The following is a 22,025-nucleotide window of genomic DNA, read 5'->3' on the forward strand; positions in this document are numbered from 1 at the left end:
ATAGTAATGATAATAAAAAGAGAGTGTTCTTTTCACTTGAATCTTCAAGAAAGAAAGTCTCAGGATGGGTGAACCTGTATTTCTGGATTCAAATCAATGAAATGACAGTTCCTGTCCCACAAGGTTCTTAAGGTCAAGATTTTTGACCTTAGACTTAGTTTTTGACATGGGCCTAGTCCACTACACGATGATGATATGACTTGTGATAAATGAAAAAATACTTTAGTGCAGTGTTAATGTTTTTCTGCTCAGGGTTCAGAGCAGAAAAACAACACTGAGGTGCCCTTGTAGCTTTTAGTCTGAAGTACCAAACATTTAACACAGGCAGATGCTTTTGAAATTTGAATACAGATAAATGTCAGCTTTACCTATTTTTTGCTAATTGGCATTAGATTTTCAATCCAGAATGACACTAACATAACCAGTATTTTTAATACTATTTTTCTTTTCATTAGATTGAAAACAGCTTTTTGGGGGGGGTATTTTTTACATTACTTTGTCCATTTTTCTTCTACCAATAAACACTCAATCTAAGAAAATGTATCTTTTCTCTTTTGCAAATGTTTTGATTCAATTTATTTATTTAAAATGAAGTATTTTTTGGCCCCCTAACACTTTTTACTGTAAACATTTATCAGACAAATGTTGGTTGTCTCATTTTAAAATGTAATGCAAGTAGTGTTTAGCTAAAATGGGTTTTTGGTTTAAAGGATGCAGACCCGACAGACACATGGGGTAACAGCAACAGGTTTGATATTCAGTCACTCAAACACAACCTATCAGCCATACATCCCTGCATGTTTTACACGTAACAGTAGCCGACGTTAGATTAGCACAACAAACAAGCTAATAGCACGAAGTTAGCATCCACGTGCGCAAGCAAGGACAGGATTTATAAAAATAAAATAAAAAAAACATTAAGTTTACACGAAACTGGAGTTGTGAAATGTGTCACAACCCGTTTGGTTTGTCAAGTAACATTGCATGTATGTACATTACAAAAATAGTAGTTGTAACTAACTTACCTTGGAAAAAATATCAGGGTGGTGAGCCTTCAGGTGCCGCTTAAGATTTGTCGTGTTTTTTCCACCAAGTTTAAATCCACATTTACCTCCGTCTCCCTCGACGATACATTCGGTTCTTCTTTCAGTTGGGTTAAATACAAAATAAGTCCATAAATCCTTTCTGGGTTTGCGTCCACCGAGCCCCTTCGTAAAACGTGCAGCATCTGCCATGGTCCAGTTTGAAATGAAGTCAAAGGTGAGCGCGCGGTGCATCAGCGCGGTTGGGTAGCAGTGGGTGTGACCAATGGGCAGAAATATTGTGCATTCTAAATTATTGACGGACCACCGACAAACATTTTCGTACAGTCTCATCTCATCAACGAAAACTCACACACATTTCGTCATGTTTTAGTCATTAAAGAGCAATGTTTATTTCGTTACCGTCTCATTATTGTCATGAAAAAAGGGGGCGTCGACGAAAAGTTTTCGTCATCGTCATCGTTAACGAAAACAACACTGGTTAAATGTCTATTTTATAAAGTAATTATGCATTTTTGATTTTCTGTCTAAATGAGAAGTAGTGATGTCGGTCGAAAGTCAGAGAGAAGTTATTAGAACGAAGTGTCGTGTTTTTAAACCTAGCAGACGGTAAACAAGAAGCTACTGGCCTCTCTTCCTCCCACTTCGCTATAACATGTCTTCTGTCTGTACGGGACGTTTCTAAAACATTCCTGCTGTTTTCTTGACTTGTAATGACCCTCTGACATCACTAGAACCACCCCCTGTTGGTTGCTTCAACCAATCAGGAAGTCCTGAGGTGACCGGAAGTGAGAACTCTTTAAGAGTCCACACTTCCCGGAACTTCTCAGGTTAGTCAGGTCAACTGGGTCTCGCAGTCGGTCTTCAGTCTTCTGGAGTCCTGGACCGGAGTCTTCCTGGGTCTTTCATGGAATCCTCCACGTCTGAGTGGAATCTCCGACTGAACTCACAGCTTGCTGTGTATCCACCCGGGAGATGAGAGTGTTTGTTGAACGGAGTAGGAGGCGCGACTCCTGATATGGCCAGCCGCTCTTACCGGAGACGCTGAAAGGTAGCGTTGAAATGGACCTTTGTACCGGAGAGTTGATGTATCTTCTGCAACGATAACGAGTCTTAACGCACCAAGTGTACCGGAGAGTTGGGCTGGTGTTGAAAGAAGCGTGCCATTCTGGGTCCGAACAAACACACTTTCCTCTTCATCCATCTAAATCCTCCTCTTTAAATTCCTTCATTTCCCATCTTTAAACTCTTCTATTTTGGCCAGTAATTAATTTAGATGTCTTCAGAAATGTCTGTTGTTTTTATTAAGTAAAACGTGCCAAGTTTTATTAATCAGAACCAGATCAGCTAATCACTTGTACATTTTGATGTTAAATTTTGATTCTGACCACATTTATTCTGATGGGTCAAAGAAAATTAACGTCTCATGTCACTGATTAAACAATCTACGCACAGTTACCTCGGTCACATGGCTGTAATTTGGCTCGAAAAAGAGAGAACCCGTTATTTAAATTATATTGTAGTCAAGGGCAGCTAAAACCTAACCCCTTAGAACCCTACATTGGATTGAGGGCAGAGGACTGAGGGAGATGGAGGAGGATGACACGCTGTGGAGACCCCTGAAGAGGGACAAGCCAAAAGAAGAAGTAGAAAAAGAAAAACAGATTTAAAGATCAGCAGTTAAAAAGTAAAACTAGTGTTTTCTGAGAGTAGATGCCAGTGAAAGCAAGAATAGAACTGGGACCCAAATGGAGCCTTGAGGAACCCCATAATTAAAAGATAGACACTGCTGAAGAATATTTCTGTAACGGAATAGATGAAGTCCTCCTATAATGAGTGGAACCATTTAAGGACTGTGCCTTTAACACTAACATAAGTTTGGACATCAGCTAGGTTTTTTTTTCTTTCCGAAAAGTATAACAGGAGGATCTTTTTTGGAGCTTTACCAGTTCAGACCAGAGTCATCAGTCTGAAATCCCAACTATCAGCACACTTCTGTCAGTGTTTCTACTTACAAACATCTCCTTCTCCATGTTACATTTCTCTCTCCTTTTCTCCGAGTCCTTTTCTGGAGCCAGGAAGCCCATGTTTTCCCACAGAGCATGGCAGTAAAGGCTCAGCCATTGTTTCCTCCTGCGTGGAGGGGAATGGGGTGGTGGAGGGGACATCCTGGCAGCTATTTTGGAGTCTGTCTGTGTGAGAAAAAGAAGTAAAGAAAGAAAATAATTTAAGTCCTGAGGTCTGAATGCAGCTACAAAATCCTAAAATGATTTCTTACAAATAAATGACGAGATTCCTATTTTGACTTTTGTTAAATTGTTTTTTTTTTTTTTTTAAGCTTCTCATTTCTGCTTCTTATACAACTGTTAAACTATCAGGAAGACTTAGTGACGACTGCAGGGAGGGTTACCTAACAGCCCAAACATATATTTGTGTTTTTATAGATTGGATGTATTTCTGTTCGAGCAGTCTCAGATCTCAATCAGGTTTGTGCATGACTTCATCTCAGTCTGTTATTAGGATCGGACCGCTGTGGACTGAGGACAGCTCTGTGTTTAACTGGACCATGCGGAGGGGGGAAGGTAGGTGTATGTGGAGGGGCGTGTCGGGGGGTGGGTGTGTCGGCAGACATCCTGAGGAAGCCTGGTGGTGTAACTCTGAGGGCAGATCCCTACAGATCCAAACTGTTCTCAGAGATGCAGTCCAAGTTAAAGTGGAGAGGTACTGGGCTCAGAGGGGTTCTGCTGAACCATGTTTCACATATTCAGTAGATCGCAAGTGACACTGTTTTTATTTTAAACATGTGCTTGTTTCTGTAGATCTACATCTGGGCTGCGTGCTGTGGTTTTAGGAATTCTTGTTTGCGCTTCCACCCACGGCTGAATCAGGACGGTACCGTGTCGCTGCAGCAGAAGACTTTTAGCTACAGAAATGTCACAAAGTTTGTTTCTGCAATAATTAGGCAAAGAAATGTCAAGAACAAAAGTACAAATACAGAACAGCTTCAGAGTTGGACATGAGAGAAAACCAGAGACACGTTCAGACTAGAAGATGAAAATATTCACTGCCAGAGGCCAATCTGGGCTTCAGAACTGTTTGAAAACAGTTTTAAGTCGTTTTTGAGCCAAAACTGAATCATCCTGTAAAAATAAACCAAGAAAGTATGAAGAGAGCACGACAAGTTGCTAAAATCGTTGGACCCATGTAGGTTTTGTGAGTTTCAGCCGAACTCGTCTGGTTCTTTGTCCATTTCCACAGGGAGAAAAAGTGGAGGGGGCGGGGGTGGGGGTCACTGCACTTCCTCCTTTCCTGTACAACTGGGACCATTTTGACTGGAGCTGCAGAAAAAAAGATTTGTTGCTGCATGTAACTCAGTTTGAGGCAAATCATGTATCAGTTGGGAATTTCTGTTGTTTTTTTCTCGTCAGACATCTCTAAATAAATCAGTATCATACCAACGTACACACGTGCACACCCTGAGCATGTCTTGTATGCCTTCTTTGTAACCTTTAGATACTTAAAGGGTTTTCAGCAGACTGACTCTTACACACCTATATTGGACTGGTTATTATTGTCACTGAGGGGCATATGTGTGTGTGTGTGTGTGTGTGGGGGGGGGGGGGTATTTTATTTACACACAGTAGGATTAGAGATCAGATCAACATTGATTGAACAGCTGCACATTCACGACAAATAATGAAATAACTGAATCATCAGTGAAACAACATTTATTTCTTTTCTTGCTGTGAAACTGACTGAGCTCAGGTTCTGATCCTGCAGCCCAGTTTGCAGAACCTCTGATACCTCCTCCCCCAGTGTTTACTGGGAGGGATAAAACTGTGCTTCTAGATCCATTGTGACCATGTTTCATTTTTATGTGGCACTAAGATTATTATTAATCTATCTGCTGTCATGTGCTGCAAAGAATGTTTTTAATAGTTTCCGCCAATAATTACCGCAAAGACTGGTTCATCCCAAAGATCCAGTCCCCCGGCACAAACAGAGTAATATTGTGTATGCTGTTCAGTGTCAGAAGGGCTGTGATCAGTCTTACATCGGGGAAAATAAACAGCCACTGTCCAAAAGGATGGCCCAGCACAAAAGATCAACATCATCAGGCCAGGATTCTGCGGTCTACACTCATCTCCAGGCCAGCGGTCACTCTTTCAGGGATGAAAATGTTCACATCCTGGACAGAGAGGAACAATGGTTTGAGAGAGGAGTAAAGGAGGCCATCTTTGTGAAAAGAAATCATCCATCATTAAACAGGGGTGGAGGCCTCCGGGTTCAACTGTCCCCCTCTTACAATGCTGTTATTGCTAGTATCACTCAACCCCCTGTGGATAGTAAACAGCCATCAGTGTGCTAATGATCCATTGTTAGGCTGATGGTCCTTCTTGACCATGTGAGCAGCTGGTTTTGGTTGTCAGCAGCAAACTGGTTGATCCACTCTGAGAAGGTGCTATTTAAGAGACTGAGCTGAATACAGCACCTCAGACTGAGGAAGTCTTTCGGATGAGAGACGAAACGTATCTACATTATTTTGCTTTGTTTTGTTTTTTGTTTTTTTTGAATGTCCAGAGGACCAGATTGAACTTTTTGGGGTTTTTAATAGTTCTTAGAAACATGTTAAATTACACATTTTGTTTTATTTGATTTTATAAATTATACTCTTCTTGACTCGTTTAGTCTTGCTTTATTAGAAAAATAAAAAAATAAAACATTTAAACATTTTAATTTTGATTCGGTTTATTTAAAATCAGATTATAAAATGCTGATCCTCAACAAGCAGCAATAATTTGATGCAGATGTGACTTCAGTCAAGAATCAGAGTCATTCAGTTGTTTGATCTTCCTGCAGTTGAGCTAATAAAAATATTAACTTGTAAATAACATGTAACACTAAACATATTGATAAAAACATTTTATACTCAAAGTATACGACATACAGTTTATCCATATGGGTCAAAGACTCAGATGGGTTTTAATTTTCTGGACCAATAAATTTTTTTTTTTTCTTTTCACTTTAAATTATAAAAACAACACGTTTCAGAAAAGTAAATTGCGATTTTTGTAATGTAACCTTTAACGTTCAATCTGAGACTATAGAGTCGACTATGTACCTCTGTATAAATCCTCTGTCTTCTGTGAGCTCCTCTGGACCCTCTGGTACCCAGAGGGGAGGAATACAAAGACAAACCAGTTTGATGACATCAACTGAACACAACACTTCAGAACCAGAGTTTGCGTAGAGAACTGCTCCTGGTTCAGGATTTGTGAGGTGCTGATCCTGGTTCAGTTGGAGTCCTTTCAGCTCCTATGGTTGGACCTGGTGATGTACGAAGTGCCCTTTGTGTTGTGTGCATTAGTAATGAAGCCTGAATGGAGACAGGTGTCCCACACCCTTGCTGCTCTGAACATGCAGCTACTTAAACACGTGTTTTTCATGTGTCCTTTCACTGATGATGTCTTTAAACATTCAGGACTGAACTTGGTCGTGGATGGGTGAGCAGAGGTTTTTCTTTCAATTCTTTAGATTTATGTGAACTTGTAGGTGTCTGTCTAGTGGTTAGAGCAGTTGTCCTCCAATGCAAGAGTTGGGGGTTTGATTCCACCAGCAGTCACATGCTGAAGTGTCCCTGGGCAAGACAATGAACACCTCATAGCCTCTGATGTGTGTCCCATCAATGTATGAATGTGATAAAGCTCTGATTATTCTTTGTATAGATCTAGTATAGTGCTGTATGAATGAGTAAATGAGGCACAGATTGTGTTGTAAAGAGCTTTGAGTGTCTTGATCAGATAGAAAGGTGATATATATAAGAATATTTACCAATCAGACCAGCTGGAGGATTCACAGTCTCCATCCTATAACCACTCAGCCACAGCTGCCAGTGGTCGATGAAGCTCACATATCCTCCATTCTGCATCAGCACCATCTGACTAGACTGCCTCTCTTTTTGGCTGCCCTCCAGTCTGTCAAACTGTCTGACTCTTATTCAGGACAGATGTGTGTTTGTTTTGTTGGTATTCATACAGCTGTTCAGATGACAGTTTACAGATACAAAGAAACTTCCGTCTCTATGGATTCATCAAAAGAAAATAGAGACGCAGATCAGAACAGAAGACAAAACTGGTGTCAAAGATTGCAGAAAGATTAGCACCTGTAGTACCGGTACAGCACGGCCCTACTCTACTCGGTACGGTACAGGTTGTGTTTCCATTATGCTTTCAGTACCGGTTCCAGTGGGCGGGGTTCAAATTGACGTCACCACCTCTCACCAGCTGGTGGCGCTGAGACTCAAAAACTGTTTTCAGTACAGGTTGAGAATTTGTTATTTTGAAGTTGTGTGTATGTATGGATGCATGTATGTGTGTATGTACATGTGTATAAATATATATATATATATATATATATATATATATATATATATATATATATACACATACACAAATATATATGTACACACATATGTGTATATATATATTTGTGTATATATACTGTATATGTGTATATATATATATATACACACACATATATATATATCATATATATCATATATATATCATATGTGATATATATATCACACATATATGTATATACACACAATTATGTATATATATACATATGTATATATATACACATATGTATTTATATACATATAGATGTATTTATATATATTCATATATATTTATATACATATATATGTATTTATATATATACATATTATTATATCTATAAATATTTATAGATATAAATATATATATATATATATGTATATAAATTAAATCTCTGATGAACCAGATTCTACAAAAACATCTAGATTTAAATTTTTATAGGTTTTCATCATCATTAGATGTATTTGCACTCATTGTCTACTTTTAATGTTCATTTTAGATGTGTGGTTTTCTTTCTTGTTCACATACAGTATATACATTTTATTTTTAGCTTTGCTTTAAAGTTCTTGTTTTGTGATTTGCACATTTGTGGGTTAAAATAAAGTTGAACTGAAGGTTGTCTCTTTTGTTTAAACATGTTTGAGGGAAATATTCCTGAGATCCAATAGTTTTGTGTCTTTTTATGATTTTCAGCTGAGTTAACAGTCATTAAAGTGAAAACAGGATTTCATGATGAAGCTGGCACCATTTATTTTATTATTTTTTTAATCTTCAACGCTAAAATATATATTATTTTTTTATGACCAGCTCTGCTGGTCTCACACGATCCTCTTCTCCGGAGACAGGACGGGCAGGCTCATCCTCCCAGCTCCGAGCTCAGCTGGTGACTCACAGAGGCTGTTCCAAGACCCCAGCCGCGCGTAATCATGAAGGCCGGACACGCGCAGACAGGCGGACAGAGACGGGTCTGCGATGAACGGTGGAAGCGATTTTAAAAAACATTTTACGTGTAAAAAAAATAATAATCATTTTAAATCGCTTCAGCAATTTTTTAAAACATTTTTTGTATAAAAACAATATTATTTTATTTAAAAATCGCTTCCACCATCCGTCCCAGACTGTCCAGTCCGCCTGACTGCCGGGCGGGATCGGGATTCAGCCTTCATGATTACGCGCGGCCGGGGTCTGGCAACGGCCATCTGCGAGTCCCCATCTCGGGGAGATGACGTCCTGCCCGGCCTGGCGCTCCGGGTACACCAGCAGAGCTCCATCCAGCTTGCTCTGAATTATGTTGTCGGCCACCAAGCACAAAAAATGCCAGCACATCAGCATTAGACCAAGATGTTGTCAGTATTGTTTTTAAAATCTTTAAAATAAGTCCAGCCGCTGCTCCAGTCCGAGAAATTGCAAATGGCGGATTATTGTTTTGAAAAGTGTCTGAAGGATCCAGTGACTCCGCCCCTGACTCCGCCCCCGACCAATCAGTGACCGACAGTGTTCTGACGTCACGTTTTAGTACCTCTTCGTTCGGGTTAGAACACAGAGCCAAGGGTACTGAAAATAGTAACAGGTGCTAAGTACCGGTACTATTGGAAAAGCCTCAGAACCGGGCCAAGTAGGGTCCAGTCGGCCCGTACCTGTACTAATGGAAACGGGGCATTAGTCACTTGCCTGATGTGATTCCTGAGCACAGGGGAACACTGAGCACCTCTGCATGGCTGAACTGAGCTCTGTCTCCTGGCATCATTGCTCCAACAGACTTTCAGCTCCTCTGAGTATAAACCAAAGCTTGTGGAACAATGAACCCTTCACTGTTCACCAGTAAAGACTCTTCTTCATAAAGCTCATTCAGTTAGTGTTTCTAAATGTGGACAAAAATCAAACCTCACGTTTTCCTTTTTTCATCCCCCGTCATGGAGCAAAGAGGGGGAATTGGAAATACCATCTGTCTGTCTGTCTGTCTGTCTGTGCTGTGATCATGATAACTTAAAAAAAGTAAGCAATGTGAGAACTTCTTTTTAGTGTTTGGCTACATCTACATGTACAAAAGGTCAGCGTTGAAAGTTGGGTTGTCAATTAATTCAATTCAATTCAGTTTATTTATATAGCGCCAAATCACAACAAAGTTGTCTCAGGGCACTTTACAGGAACATTCACATACATAAAAGCCAATTAGTAAAGTTCTCTATCTAAGGAATCCAGCAGACAAGATTAATCTTGGCTTTGTCACAGTCTCCCATCCTGAGCAAGCACAGTGGCAACAGTGGAAAGGAAAATCTCCTTTTTAAAAGGAAGAAACCTCCAGCAGAACCAAGCTCAGGACAAGCGGCCATCTGCTTTGACCGGCTGGTTGAGAGGACAGAAAGGATAGATAAACAAACACAGAATGGTAGGTCCAGGTATAGGTCCAGGTGTATCTGAAAGACAAATAAACACATGTTAAGGATAGAAAAAATAATTACAAATACAAAACAGGTTGGGCAGAGTAAGTAAAGACAGTAGCAGAGTGAAAATTGTGGTCAATTTTTCCTCCAGCAGTCTAAGCCTATAGCATCATAACTAAGGGACAGCTCAGAAAACCCAAGTCGACCCTAACTATAGGATTTAGCAAAAAGGAAAGTCTTAAGCCTAGTTTTAAAACTGGATAATGTGTCAGCCTCACGGACAGAGATTGGAAGTTGGTTCCACAAGAGAGGAGCCTGATAACTGAAAGATCTGCCTCCCATTCTGTTTTTGTAAATTCTAGGAACCACGAGTACACCTGCAGTCTGAGAGCGAAGTGCTCTGTTAGAAAAATATGGAACAATAAGATCTGTAATATAAGATGGAGCCAGGTTGTTGAGTGCTTTGTAGGTTAGAAGTAAGATTTTGAATTCTATTCTGGATTTGACAGGGAGCCAATGGAGAGAAACTAAAACTGAAGAAATTGATCTATCCTACTAACTCCAGGTAAGACTCTGGCAGCAGCAGTTTGGCTCAACTGAAGACGTTTTAAAGACGTATTTGGACATCCAGATAATAAACCATTGCAATAGTCCAGTCTAGATGTGACAAATGCATGGATCAGTTTTTCTGCATCATTTTTAGATAAGATGTTTCTAATTTTAGCGATATTACACAGATGGAAGAAGGCAGTTCTAGTAACGTTTTTAATGTGGGTGATGAAAAACATGTCCTGATCAAAAATAACACCAAGATTTTTAACATTAGAGCTGGAGGCCAGATTAATGCCATCTAAGGAGGGAGAAAGACTGAAAAATTCATTCCTAAGGTGCTCAGGTCCAAAAACCAAAACCTCAGTTTTGTCTGTGTTCAACAGGAGAAAATTAAGGGTCATCCAGGTTTTTATATCTTTAAGACATGCTTGTAGTCTAAGTAGCTGATTGGATTCATTGGGTTTAAGGGACAAATATAACTGTGTGTCATCAGCATAACAATGGAAATTTATACCATGCTGTTTAATAACTTTACCTAATGGAAGCATATATAAAGTAAAGAGTATTGGCCCAAGCACTGAGCCCTGAGGAACTCCATGACTAACTTTGGTGTATGAAGAAGATTTATTATTTACATTTACAAACTGGAATCTATCAGATAGATATGATTTAAACCATTTTAGAGCCATTCCTGTAATCCCAATATCATCTTCAAGCCTCTGTAGTAAAATATTGCAATCAACTGTATCAAATGCAGCACTGAGGTCTAACAGGACTAGTATAGACACAAGTCCATTGTCTGAGGCCATGAGAATATCATTAGTTACTTTTACTAGTGCTGTTTCTGTGCTATGATAAGCTCTAAACCCTGACTGAAACTCTTCAAACAGATTATTTCTTTGTAGATGTTCACGCAACTGACCTGCAACTATTTTCTCTAGAATTTTTGAGATGAAAGTTAGATTAGATATAGGTCTGTAGTTGGCCAGAATTTCTGAATCAAGGTCAGACTTCTTAAGTAAGCCGTTCTTGTAATCCCAATATCATATTCAAGCCTCTGTAGTAAAATATTGTGATCAACCGTATCAAATACCAACTTGCCACATCAAAATCTAAGATGGCTGCCAACACATAGGCATATATGTAAACTTTTTGAGCTGGATAACTTCAAAAATAAGCAACGTTCCATCTTCCACTTCAGTGAGTCAGTGCATCTAAGTGTAGGAAAGACCACTATCAAAAATTTAATTGCCATTTCAAAATCCAAGATGGCCACTGCTTTATATTTAAACATAGGATGTGTGTGTAAATTGACCCCTATCATTTGAGGAAACTTTTCTTTCTAGTTTTTATATCACTTGAAAGTATAGTTTTTCACAAATGACTGTGATGGTCTTTGGGGTGGCCAAAGATTAATCTACGGCAGCCAAGGCCACCATTGGCCACCCCCAGACTCCGCCATTGTCCTAGTGGTGGATAAAATTTCTCCCTCCACTCACCAGGATGTACTGCCTCAAACAAGCAAAATAATAATAATAAAAATACCTCTATTCTTGTAGTTCCTACCCACTGGATATTTTTGAACCAGTAACATTAAGGTTTACGTGCATCCACTGTTCAATTCCATTCCAAAAAAAATAAAAAATCTCAAAAACTACAAATATTCACTATTCAAATTCCTCAGTGATTGGTGTGTTGTGTGTTTTTTCTTGTGTTATCTGTCCAGTCTTCCTCAGTGTGTTTCCCTCGTGTTGCCAGCTCCTGCTGCACCTGTCCCTCATTGTCCTCCCCCCAGGTGTTTGTAATTATTTCCTTGTTAGCATCTTTTTATATTCTGTCTCCTGTTGTTCACCTGTCGGTGGATTGTCCTGTACGGCGTCATGTTCTGTTCTCCCTCTGTGTCTTCTCGTTATATAAGTTTTGAAGCCACATCATCCTTTCGATTATTAATAAACAATATAATTATTACCTTATCCTTCAAGTTCCCAGCATTCTGTCTACATTTTGGGTTCAACTATAACAGCAGATCATGACATGCACTGCTTGTTCATCAATTGTTGCATGAACAAAGGCAGGTTTGTCAAATAAGAACAGTTAAAAAAGTCTGGTCCTCCTGAAACAGAAAGAACATAAATCATTTTCAGCTTCTCAACATCATGCAGGGTGAAGGGCAGAGAGCTCCAAGTAAAACCTCTGATTGTGCTGTTTGAGATGGGAACTGTCTTGGCCTTGTTGAGATTAGTTTGTTCAGTAAAGTGCATTATTAACAAGTAATTGCTGAGCCAGTCTGTGAGCAGAAAGCATATTGATCGTTTTTGTAAAACGGCATGGAAACACCGAACAGGACTCATCATCCCTTCTTTTATTTTCAGCATCAAACAGAAATCTCATGAGAAAGGAATCAGTCGTTTCAGGTTTCATCATTCAGTTTTGTTCATTTGGTTTGTTTTTGTATTTATTATTTTTTGCTGTCGAGAGGAGGCTGTTACTAAAGATGAGCACCACTTCAACGTGCTGCTTAAGTGAAACAAACAGGAAAACTACTGATATTTGGACCAGATGAAAAGAGCTTGTACTTTCAGTGGAAACAGTACCTGGTAGTCTATTCAGCTTGTGAGGAAGTCTAACTCCACCAGGTGATGATTGTAAACTAATGTTCCAGGCACAATGATCATCGCATCAGCTCTGTAACAGGAAGCTGAGTGCTGGATCCATTACTCCTCTTCATGCTCTCAATCAGAAGCGAGTTTTCATTGAACCTCAGCAGTCTGTTTGTGTCACACTGAGCTCGGTCTCATTCAGTGAGATGACTCCTGCATAAAGGATCTGCCAACAAGGCGTTTGGACAAAATTAGTCTTTGCAGAAAGAAAGCACGTCTGTAAAGGAAATGGCAAATGCTTTAATTTTGCTGCCCCTCAACCCCTCCACCTTTGCCTGACCAGTCTTATTAGCAGAATATTTTTAATATGAATGAATTTGTGACAGGAGTTGAGTAGTGACTGTTGTTCCCAGTTAATAATACCAGTTTTAACATAAGAAACTGGACGTACATACATGATACATACATGACACATAGATGATACATACATGATAAAAACATGATAAAGCCACATTCATTCATTCAATCTTTATTTATGCAGACTTGTCTCACTGAACCACGGGGACTCATTTACAAGAGAGACCTGTTCCAGACAGAACATATAAAATACAGACAATAAAACACACATAGTGGTTGTTTGTTCTATGGGCAGCATGGTGGCACAGTTGATAGAGCTGTTGCCTTTCAGTGAAAAGGTTGCTGGTTCAAATCCCGGCCAGGGGCCTTTCTGGGTGGAGTTTGCATGTTCTCTCTGTGCATGCATGGGTTTACTCCGGGTACTCCGGTTTCCTCCCACAGACCAAAAACATGCATGTTAGACTGATTGGTAACTCTAAATTGCACTTTGGTCACCATCATCATGGTTGTGTAAAGTGCTATAGAAATAATTAAATAAATAAATAATAAATTGTCTCTAGGTATGAGTGAGAGAGTGAATGGTTGTTTGTCTCTATGTGTCCCTGTGATGGACTGGAGACCTGTCCAGGGTGTACCCCACCGCTCGCTCAGTGATTGCTGGACAAGAGCACCAGTGACACCCGTGACCCGAAATGGAAGAAGCGGGTAAAGATAATGGATGGATGAATGGATGTTTGTTCTCTCAGCACCTCTAATTAGAAAATAATTAGTGTGAATGAAAATGGTACAAGTCTGTGAGTGTAACCTTAATAATAATAATAATAATAATAATAATAATAATAATAATAATAATAATATCTACTAGCTGCATTAAACTTGTAATTTACTGCCAGTAATTAATCTCATCAGTAATGTTACTGACAGAGTGTCTCATGTTGTTGGTGAAGTTATTCCAGCGTGTCTGATCCACCGTCTAAGCTCACTTCTGTAATGACAGCCAATATTAAAACCAGGGCCTCTTCTCTGCTGTTGGCATCCAACATCATCCTTCCACCATCAGTCCATCTGCTTTGTCCTTGAAAATCCTTCAGTACTCCAGGACTACTGAACGTCTTCCTCTCAGTCTGAGTTTACGTGAGGTTGGAGTGACTCCCACTGCCCGTTTTTTTTATTATTCTGTTTTTCTCCCACGCCTCTTCTCTCTGGGTCATGAGTCAATCACTTATTTCCCTAGGTTTCATTCGAACTGCCTGGATATTGTTCTGAAACTACCACTGACTTCAGTCAGAAAGCTCAGAGAATGACAGGCCCCAAAGAAAACATGAGATGTCAGAAAAACAACCACTCACTCTGTGAAACGTTATAAATTCATTGGTAAAAACAATAAAGTGGTATCAACCAGTTTTTTATGTGTTCTGCCTCAGCCAGGTTCTGAATCTGAAAGAAACTGTTCCAACCCCCCCCCCCAAAACAGGTGTGGTAGATGTGAGAAATTTAAAATCAGCAATAGCACCAGTGTGTTGGTTTCTTTAATTTGAAATGATCCACAGAGATGCTGCATCATGGACACTGTAGCTGCTCTGATTTGTCTCCCTGCTGGGCCTCAGCTTTCCCTCTCAGCTTTTCTGGTTCTGTCGTGACAGAATTAAGAAAACAACCACTGTCACAGACTGCCCCAGTGTGTGAATAATTCAGATGAAAAAACAAGACTTTAGGGTTGTTAAAGGCCAACGAACACCTGAATGCAGGATGTTTACAGTTGCTCTGCAGATGAGATGAGTTAAAACAACAAAGATGGATCAGAAACTTCCTGAATCTGTACAAAGATGACGAGTCAATTAAACCCATGGTAGACTTTTAGATGGATCAACAAGTTAGCAAATGTTCACATTTTCACCTAAAGGATTCTGTTTCAAACATTGTGTTTCTATGTCCTCAGATTAATGATTAAATGTGGATATTGAGCAGATTCATCCTAGTTAACGTCAGAAAGTTTGCAAGGAAACGTTCCCAGATCTTTATTATAAACACTGACTGATCTGAGGTTTCTAATCTGAGCAGCTCAAACAGAAATAACTTAAAGCGCTGTGTTTTTATGTGTTCCTGCTAAAACTGTCCAACCTTCCATCATGGCTACTTTCACGTCCACTAATTACAGGAAACAGTGTTTGTAGGGTGGAATGTTATTGGTTAAAGTACAAAACTGTCTTACTGCTCTAGTTTGAGAATTTAAAGGTGTAATTCTGAAGTTGCCCATGGTTATTGGGTTTGTAAGTGAGGTACTGGTGTCCCGATACTAGTTTAAATTTTTTCAAACCCAGTACAAATATATGTACTTGAGTTTGTGTATTTGCCAATACTTGATATTGATACAGAGCAGTTAATGAATTAATACTTAAACATCACACCATGACTTCTGAAACACATTTAATTTATTAAGAACACAGCAGAGTCTGTTGTCTTAACATTGTGTTTATCTTAAAATATCTCTAAACTACAGACATTTTATTATTTTTTTGTCCTTGGTTCCTTGCAAGTGGATGAGGAAATGACGTCACAAAGAATAAATGTGGTACTGGTTTAAAACAGGGCTTTTCAACTGGCAGCCTGGGAGCACAAATGGCCCACGAGTGAACTCAGTTCGGCCTAACAGTGGGCTCAGTTTTAAATAAAACTAGATTTTAAACCATAAAAAAACGTACTTAATGACAATAATTGCTGGGTGTCCGGACTTTTTAGTTGAATAGCCCTGGTTTAAAGTATTGAGGTATTTTGATAAGTACAAGTACAAGTTCTTGAGGCTAGTACTGGGCCCGATACTGGGACACCACTAAAGTGAGGCTATTTAAATGTAAATAAGTTGTGATTAACAGAGGAGAGAGAAAACTATTGTTAAGTCCACACGACTAAAAATACACACAAAAGAGTGTCTCCATAAAGTTTTCAAAGGAGGGGCTAGATGGGGGGCCACAGATAATTTTAGGATGGGCAAAAATCTCAAAAACAATTACATAATTTTATTATTTTTATTCTGGTGTTGTCATATTAAGGCTAAAAGAAAATGCTGCAATACAGTGTTAGATAATCTGATCTAAACGGGATGACAATGTTTTTATGTCATGGTCATTTTTACGTCATCCATGGTTATGTCATCCCTTATGTTGCTGGAGTATCAGAGAACTTCAGAAGGATCTTCAACAAACACAAGATCCCAGTACATTTCAAACCCAGCAGGACTCTCAGACAGAGGCTGGTCCACCCTAAAGACAAAATACCCATACACAAACAGAGTGGTGTAGTGTATGCGGTCCAGTGCAGCGAGGACTGTCCAGACCTCTACATTGGAGAAACTAAACAGCCTCTTCACAGATGCATGGCTCAACACAGGAGAGCCAGCTCCACAGGACAAGACTCAGCTGTTCACCTCCACCTCACAGATAAGGGACACTCTTTTGAGGCCCAAAATGTGCACATTTTGGACCGAGAACACAGATGGTTTGAGAGGGGGGTGAAGGAAGCAATTTATGTAAAAAGAGAAAAGCCGTCTCTTAACAGAGGAGGAGGCCTCAGATTTCCACTTTCAAAAACCTATAATGCAACTTTAAAACAGATTCCCAGCCAGTTTTCACCCCTGATGGAAACAGAGGGGCCTCGTCAGTGAATTAGAGGGACAAAAGACTCTTACTGTTAATGTGTTTAGGTGTGAATTGCCAATCTACATATGTGTGTGTGTGTCTTATCTCACTCAGCCTTATAACCTGAATATCTCACTCTCTGCTCTTTGAATTGAGAAAGCTCCTCGGATGAGGAGCGAAACGTCTTCTGTTACAAATAAAGTCCAGTTGTTTTTGTATTGAACGCTTTTTGAATTCATCATGTCCTGGATGACTGAGAATCTTCACTAGCGTCATGTGTGTATCATGTATATGTCATGTATGTATCATGTATATGTCATGTATGTATCATGTGTATCATGTATGTATCATGTATATGTCATGTATGTCACTACCGTACCGTCATAATTCAGTCTCAGTGTTACTCACTTTCTGTGCAATAACCTGCCACACAACCTGTGTAGTTTATGTTAGTTATGTGAAAAATATATCATGTACATTTAAGCTACATGTGAAATATTTATTTATACTAATTTTTAACTTTTTGGTACTTTATTTTGTACCCTTATTGCATGCTTTAGTATTTATTTTGTTGTTTTTAACGAGTCGAGTTGGTTCTTCTCATCCTGAACATTTCACTGCACCTTGTGTTAACCTGCATATAACCTGCACCTGCATAAACAACATGATATTTATGTAGTACTTTTAAAGAAAGCGTTCTTCTTTCTGCTGCAGTTTGTCTTCACACATCTTCAGGATCACTGAATCTCAAACTTCTGACTGTTTATTAAAATGTTCTCCAAAGTTTACACATTGCTGTTCTTTCTTGGTAGTCAAGTCAGTTTACTGTAAACAGTCATGGTCATTCATTGATTTAACTCCCAGCGTTTCCTACTGGGGGCACAGCAGCACATCCTCTCTGTTTCACTCGTTTGACTCTGTTCTGCCCAGTACCTCAGCAGCCAATCAGAGAGCTGAGAGAAGCTTTCTCTGCAGCAGAGCTGTGAATCCATCATGATGATCTACAACTGATCTACAACTGGATGTTTTATCCACAACTGCCTTTCAGCAGGTTGCTTGTGTCTTTCATTTCAGAGAAAGTCATTAGTGCACGTGTGTGTACCTTGTGTTACCTTTTAGGACGTTTTCTGGAACACACGCCTACTTTTTCAGGACTGGTAATCCTTATGGGGACTAAGGCCCAGTCCTGCAGTGGAATATCCATTTTGGGTTAGGGTTAGGTTTAGGGCTAAGGTGTGAAATGATTTAGGGTTAGACAGGTAAGTAATAATTAAGGTAAGGGTCAGGCTACAGAAATGAATGGAAGATTATCCAATGTCCTAATAAGTGTAGAAATACAATTTAAGTGTGTGTGTGAGAGAGAGAGAGAGAGAGAGAGAGAGAGAGATGTCACCTTTCCCAGTGGGTTTAACTCTGCTGCTGAACTGTAGAAATAACTTCCTGTTGTTGATAATGTGACCCTAACTCACAAAAAATGCTCAGCGCCATGTTTCAGCTCCACTCAGCTCTCCGGAGACTGTAGGCATTTCCTAAGGCTGGTCTTTGATGGTCAGATGGTAGTAATACGTGTTTTGTTTTCTACTTAACGCTGTATAAACTTCCATCATGTAGAGGGCAGCTGTTTGCCTGGAGAAAAGTTTGATGTTCACATTAGTTTTTGAGAGGGCACAGTAAATTAAATGGATAAACAGGTTATTATTTGCACTCATAAAAGATGCACAACCCATCAATCTGAACTTCAATCTTTATCTTTTTCCTGGAGTGCTCCTCAGTCCACTGAAGAGATGTTGTAAACTCAGACTCGGACAGTCTAATCTGTCCATTGTTAAAGGGTTGTCCTCAGTCATTTCACCAGAAATGTTGTCTTCATTCTATACTTCTGGACGTTCTGCAACTCATGTTGCTGCTGCATCAGAAGACCGGAGGAGGGTGGGGCAAGCTGCTCTCACCACAGGGCTTGCGTGACGTAACCACATCGGTCTTTGTACCGGATGTTTCTGTCTAAACTGCTGCCACACAAGTAGTTTAAAGTTGTGAAGACATATTCAATGTTAATTTCACCAGACAAAGACAAAGATGGTCTGTGTGCAACTTATGACTTGAAGTATGAAATCTTATGCCTGAACACCTCATTACACCACTAGTCATTAAAATGTGAGATGAAAGCATTGTGTGTTGGTAAACAAATTAACTAAATTCACATGTTGACAAACTGACTAAATCAGCATGTTTACAAACAAACTGCCTAAATCCAGATGTGTTCATAAACAAACTGGCTAAATCAACATGTGTTGACAAACAAACTGACTAAATCAGCATGTTGACAAATAGAGTAAATCCAGATGTGTTCATAAGCAAACTGACTAAATCCATATTTTGACAAACTGATTAAATCAGCGGGTTGATAAGCAAACTAACTAAATCCAGATGTGTTCATAAGCAAACACTAAATTAACGTGTTTGTAAACATTCTTGCTGTGAGCGTCCAGTGCGCTGTCTTCATCATCTTTGTGTTCACACTTGCTATGAATGTTAGCAGACATGCAGAACATACTGTATGTTTAGTCTTCTCAGACTGCCGGCTGACTCAGGCCTGTTTCCTCCGTTCCTCTCATAGATCCCATCTGATGCCCAGGCTGAAGGAGTCTCGGTCCCATGAGTCTTTGCTCAGCCCCAGCAGTGCTGTGGAAGCTCTTGACCTAAGTATGGAGAACGAGGTCATCATCAAGCCTGTGCACAGCAGCATCCTGGGACAGGACTACTGCTTTGAGGTGAGCACATAGACTGTAAAGAATAGATAGACCTAAGGCTGGAACCCAGAAGTTGAAGCTAGAACAGGACCAGCTTGCCTGTCAACTGGTACTAGTACAAGTCTGGTGAACAGAACTCTTAAAAAAACAAACAAACAAACAAAAAAAGTCACCTCAGAGTTTAATTTTTTTCAGGTGTTGATTCAAGCTTATTGTCTTGCTACTTTTTGTTCAAATATAATTTTTTGATAGGTTTTGTTTTAATCAACTTGTCATTGCTTAACAGAAAGAGCACATGACCTATGATTGTGTTCATGGGGGTAGGTGGGACCTCCTAAAGCCCCACTCCTTCAGTGTGCTGGTTCTAAAAACACAACATGGCAGCTTCCGTAAATGAGATCCTGCTGACTTCAGTTTACAACAACAGGAGCATGTGGGTGTGCACGTTGAATATGTTTATGGGTCAGACAGAGCCAGTCCTCCAACACTCAGAGGGGTTTAAAACATAAACAATTGATTTTATTTACAGATGGTTATTGTAGAAAGGAACTCGGTCTCCAAAGTAAAAGAACTCTTCACTGTGTTTTATTTTACATTTCATGAGTTATGAGGTATCAGGCACCACTGTGCCTGAAGTCATCACAAAAACATGAAGACTTTGTTCTTTTTACTCTTTTTAATGTTTCATGAATGCAGGATGTTAGCACTTAGAGTTTAAAAAGATGACTGTGACGAGCAACTTTATCATAAAACAACAACAACGCAGTTTAAACTTGTGTGAAGACCTGCTCCAGGGTCAGATTCTAACATCGAGCTCGGTCTGAATGAACAATTTCATGTTTCTGTACAACAGACCGGCTTGGTTCTGACCATTGGTTTAACTTGCACCCTGCAGTTAAACTGTTTATCTGTTACACAAAACGCCCCCCCCCCCACCATATTATTTACTAATAGTGTGTTGACAAACTGTTGTTGTTGACCTTTGTTCTGTGCGTACACAGGAGGATAAATACAAATAACTTCCAGAGGTTTTAATAGTTTTCTTCAGCTCCGACTCACAACAAATCTTTTCTTTGTTTTCACTGTCACATTTACAGATAAAAAATTAAAATACCAAATCATCAATCATTTGAGTCTGATTCTTAGAATAAAATCTAACAGACCAGAAATCACTGATCAAAATGATTAATTAGTTTTTGTAATGAAACAGACCTTTAAGGAAGACACATATAGAAAGAACAAGCATTTGAGGGTTTTATTTATTTTAATATTATTTTATCAGGGTTTGATGATCTGTTCACAGACGTGAGTCAGGAGCTCATCATGTTTTAAAAACTAAATCAACACGTAAAATTGATGGATTAGATGAGTTTGATTGTATGTTTTTATGCTATTAGTGCTTAGTGTATATTTAGTTGATGTTTTTCTTAGGTAATATCTTAGATGTTATCATTGTTTTTCTTTTACATTTTATTGTTGGATGTAACTGGGACCCTGTGTACATAATTTTGCTTCATCGCATGTGGTGGGAATGACAATAAATAATCTCTGACTGTGACTCTGACTCTGAGTTTACAGGCAGGCACTAAGAACAATCCCGATTACTAAAATAATTGAATTGATGCGTGTTTGCGCGTGTTAGCATAAATGCACAGCTAGCACAACCTTTGGATGAGAGAAGTTACTAAATTAGTTTCAACACCAGAACTCAAACATATCCTTTATCATTTCATTGTTGTCATCTTTATGATTCAGATTGATATTTGCATCTTGAGTTAATGAAAATCTGTGATGTTTGATCTTTGAGACTTTTCCTTCTGTCTGCGTATCTGCTGCAGGTCACGACCTCCACAGGAAGCAAATGTTTCTCCTGTCGTTCTTCAGCTGAAAGAGACAAATGGATGGAGAACTTGAGGAGAGCCGTGCAGCCGAACAAGGTGAATAAAGGCTGGAGGGACTGGACCAGTTCAAGGGCCTGGGTGAATAAACTGGATGCACAATGTCCAGTTTAGAAACCAGTTCAACAATCGATTCAGTGGCCTAAATTCTCAAAGCACCCTCTGCCACACACAGAGCTGGTTCTGTGGGGTCACTCATAGAACAACATGAGATTCTGCTGTACTTATGGTGTTACTCTGATCTTTTGTACTTTTCTGTGTTGATTCTGTCTCTAATGAGACACAACGAAGGCCCTAAGTAAGAGATCTGTGTTTAACGCTTTGACATGCAGGTGTAAGGATGGTACAATTTGGTGGCCCAGTTTGTGTCTGTGTTCCCTAGTGTTTTCTCTTTAGTTCAATTAGTGC

At 39.4% G+C, this 22,025-nt stretch overlaps 1 protein-coding gene across 1 annotated transcript in view; it reads left to right on the top strand.

The window, feature by feature from the left end:
• The window catches only part of LOC119425022 (disabled homolog 2-interacting protein), a 217,406-nt gene that overhangs the window by 145,255 nt on the left and 50,126 nt on the right, over positions 1-22,025 (top strand). The window contains exons 4-5 of the mRNA XM_037692543.1: positions 19,587-19,740; positions 21,558-21,698. Coding sequence (XP_037548471.1) covers positions 19,587-19,740; positions 21,558-21,698 — 295 coding nt within the window. The remainder of the gene's footprint in view (positions 1-19,586; positions 19,741-21,557; positions 21,699-22,025) is intronic.

Source organism: Nematolebias whitei, chromosome 18 (genome assembly GCF_014905685.2).
Source record: "Nematolebias whitei isolate Nwh7 chromosome 18, NemWhi1, whole genome shotgun sequence".
NCBI lineage: Eukaryota > Metazoa > Chordata > Actinopteri > Cyprinodontiformes > Rivulidae > Nematolebias > Nematolebias whitei.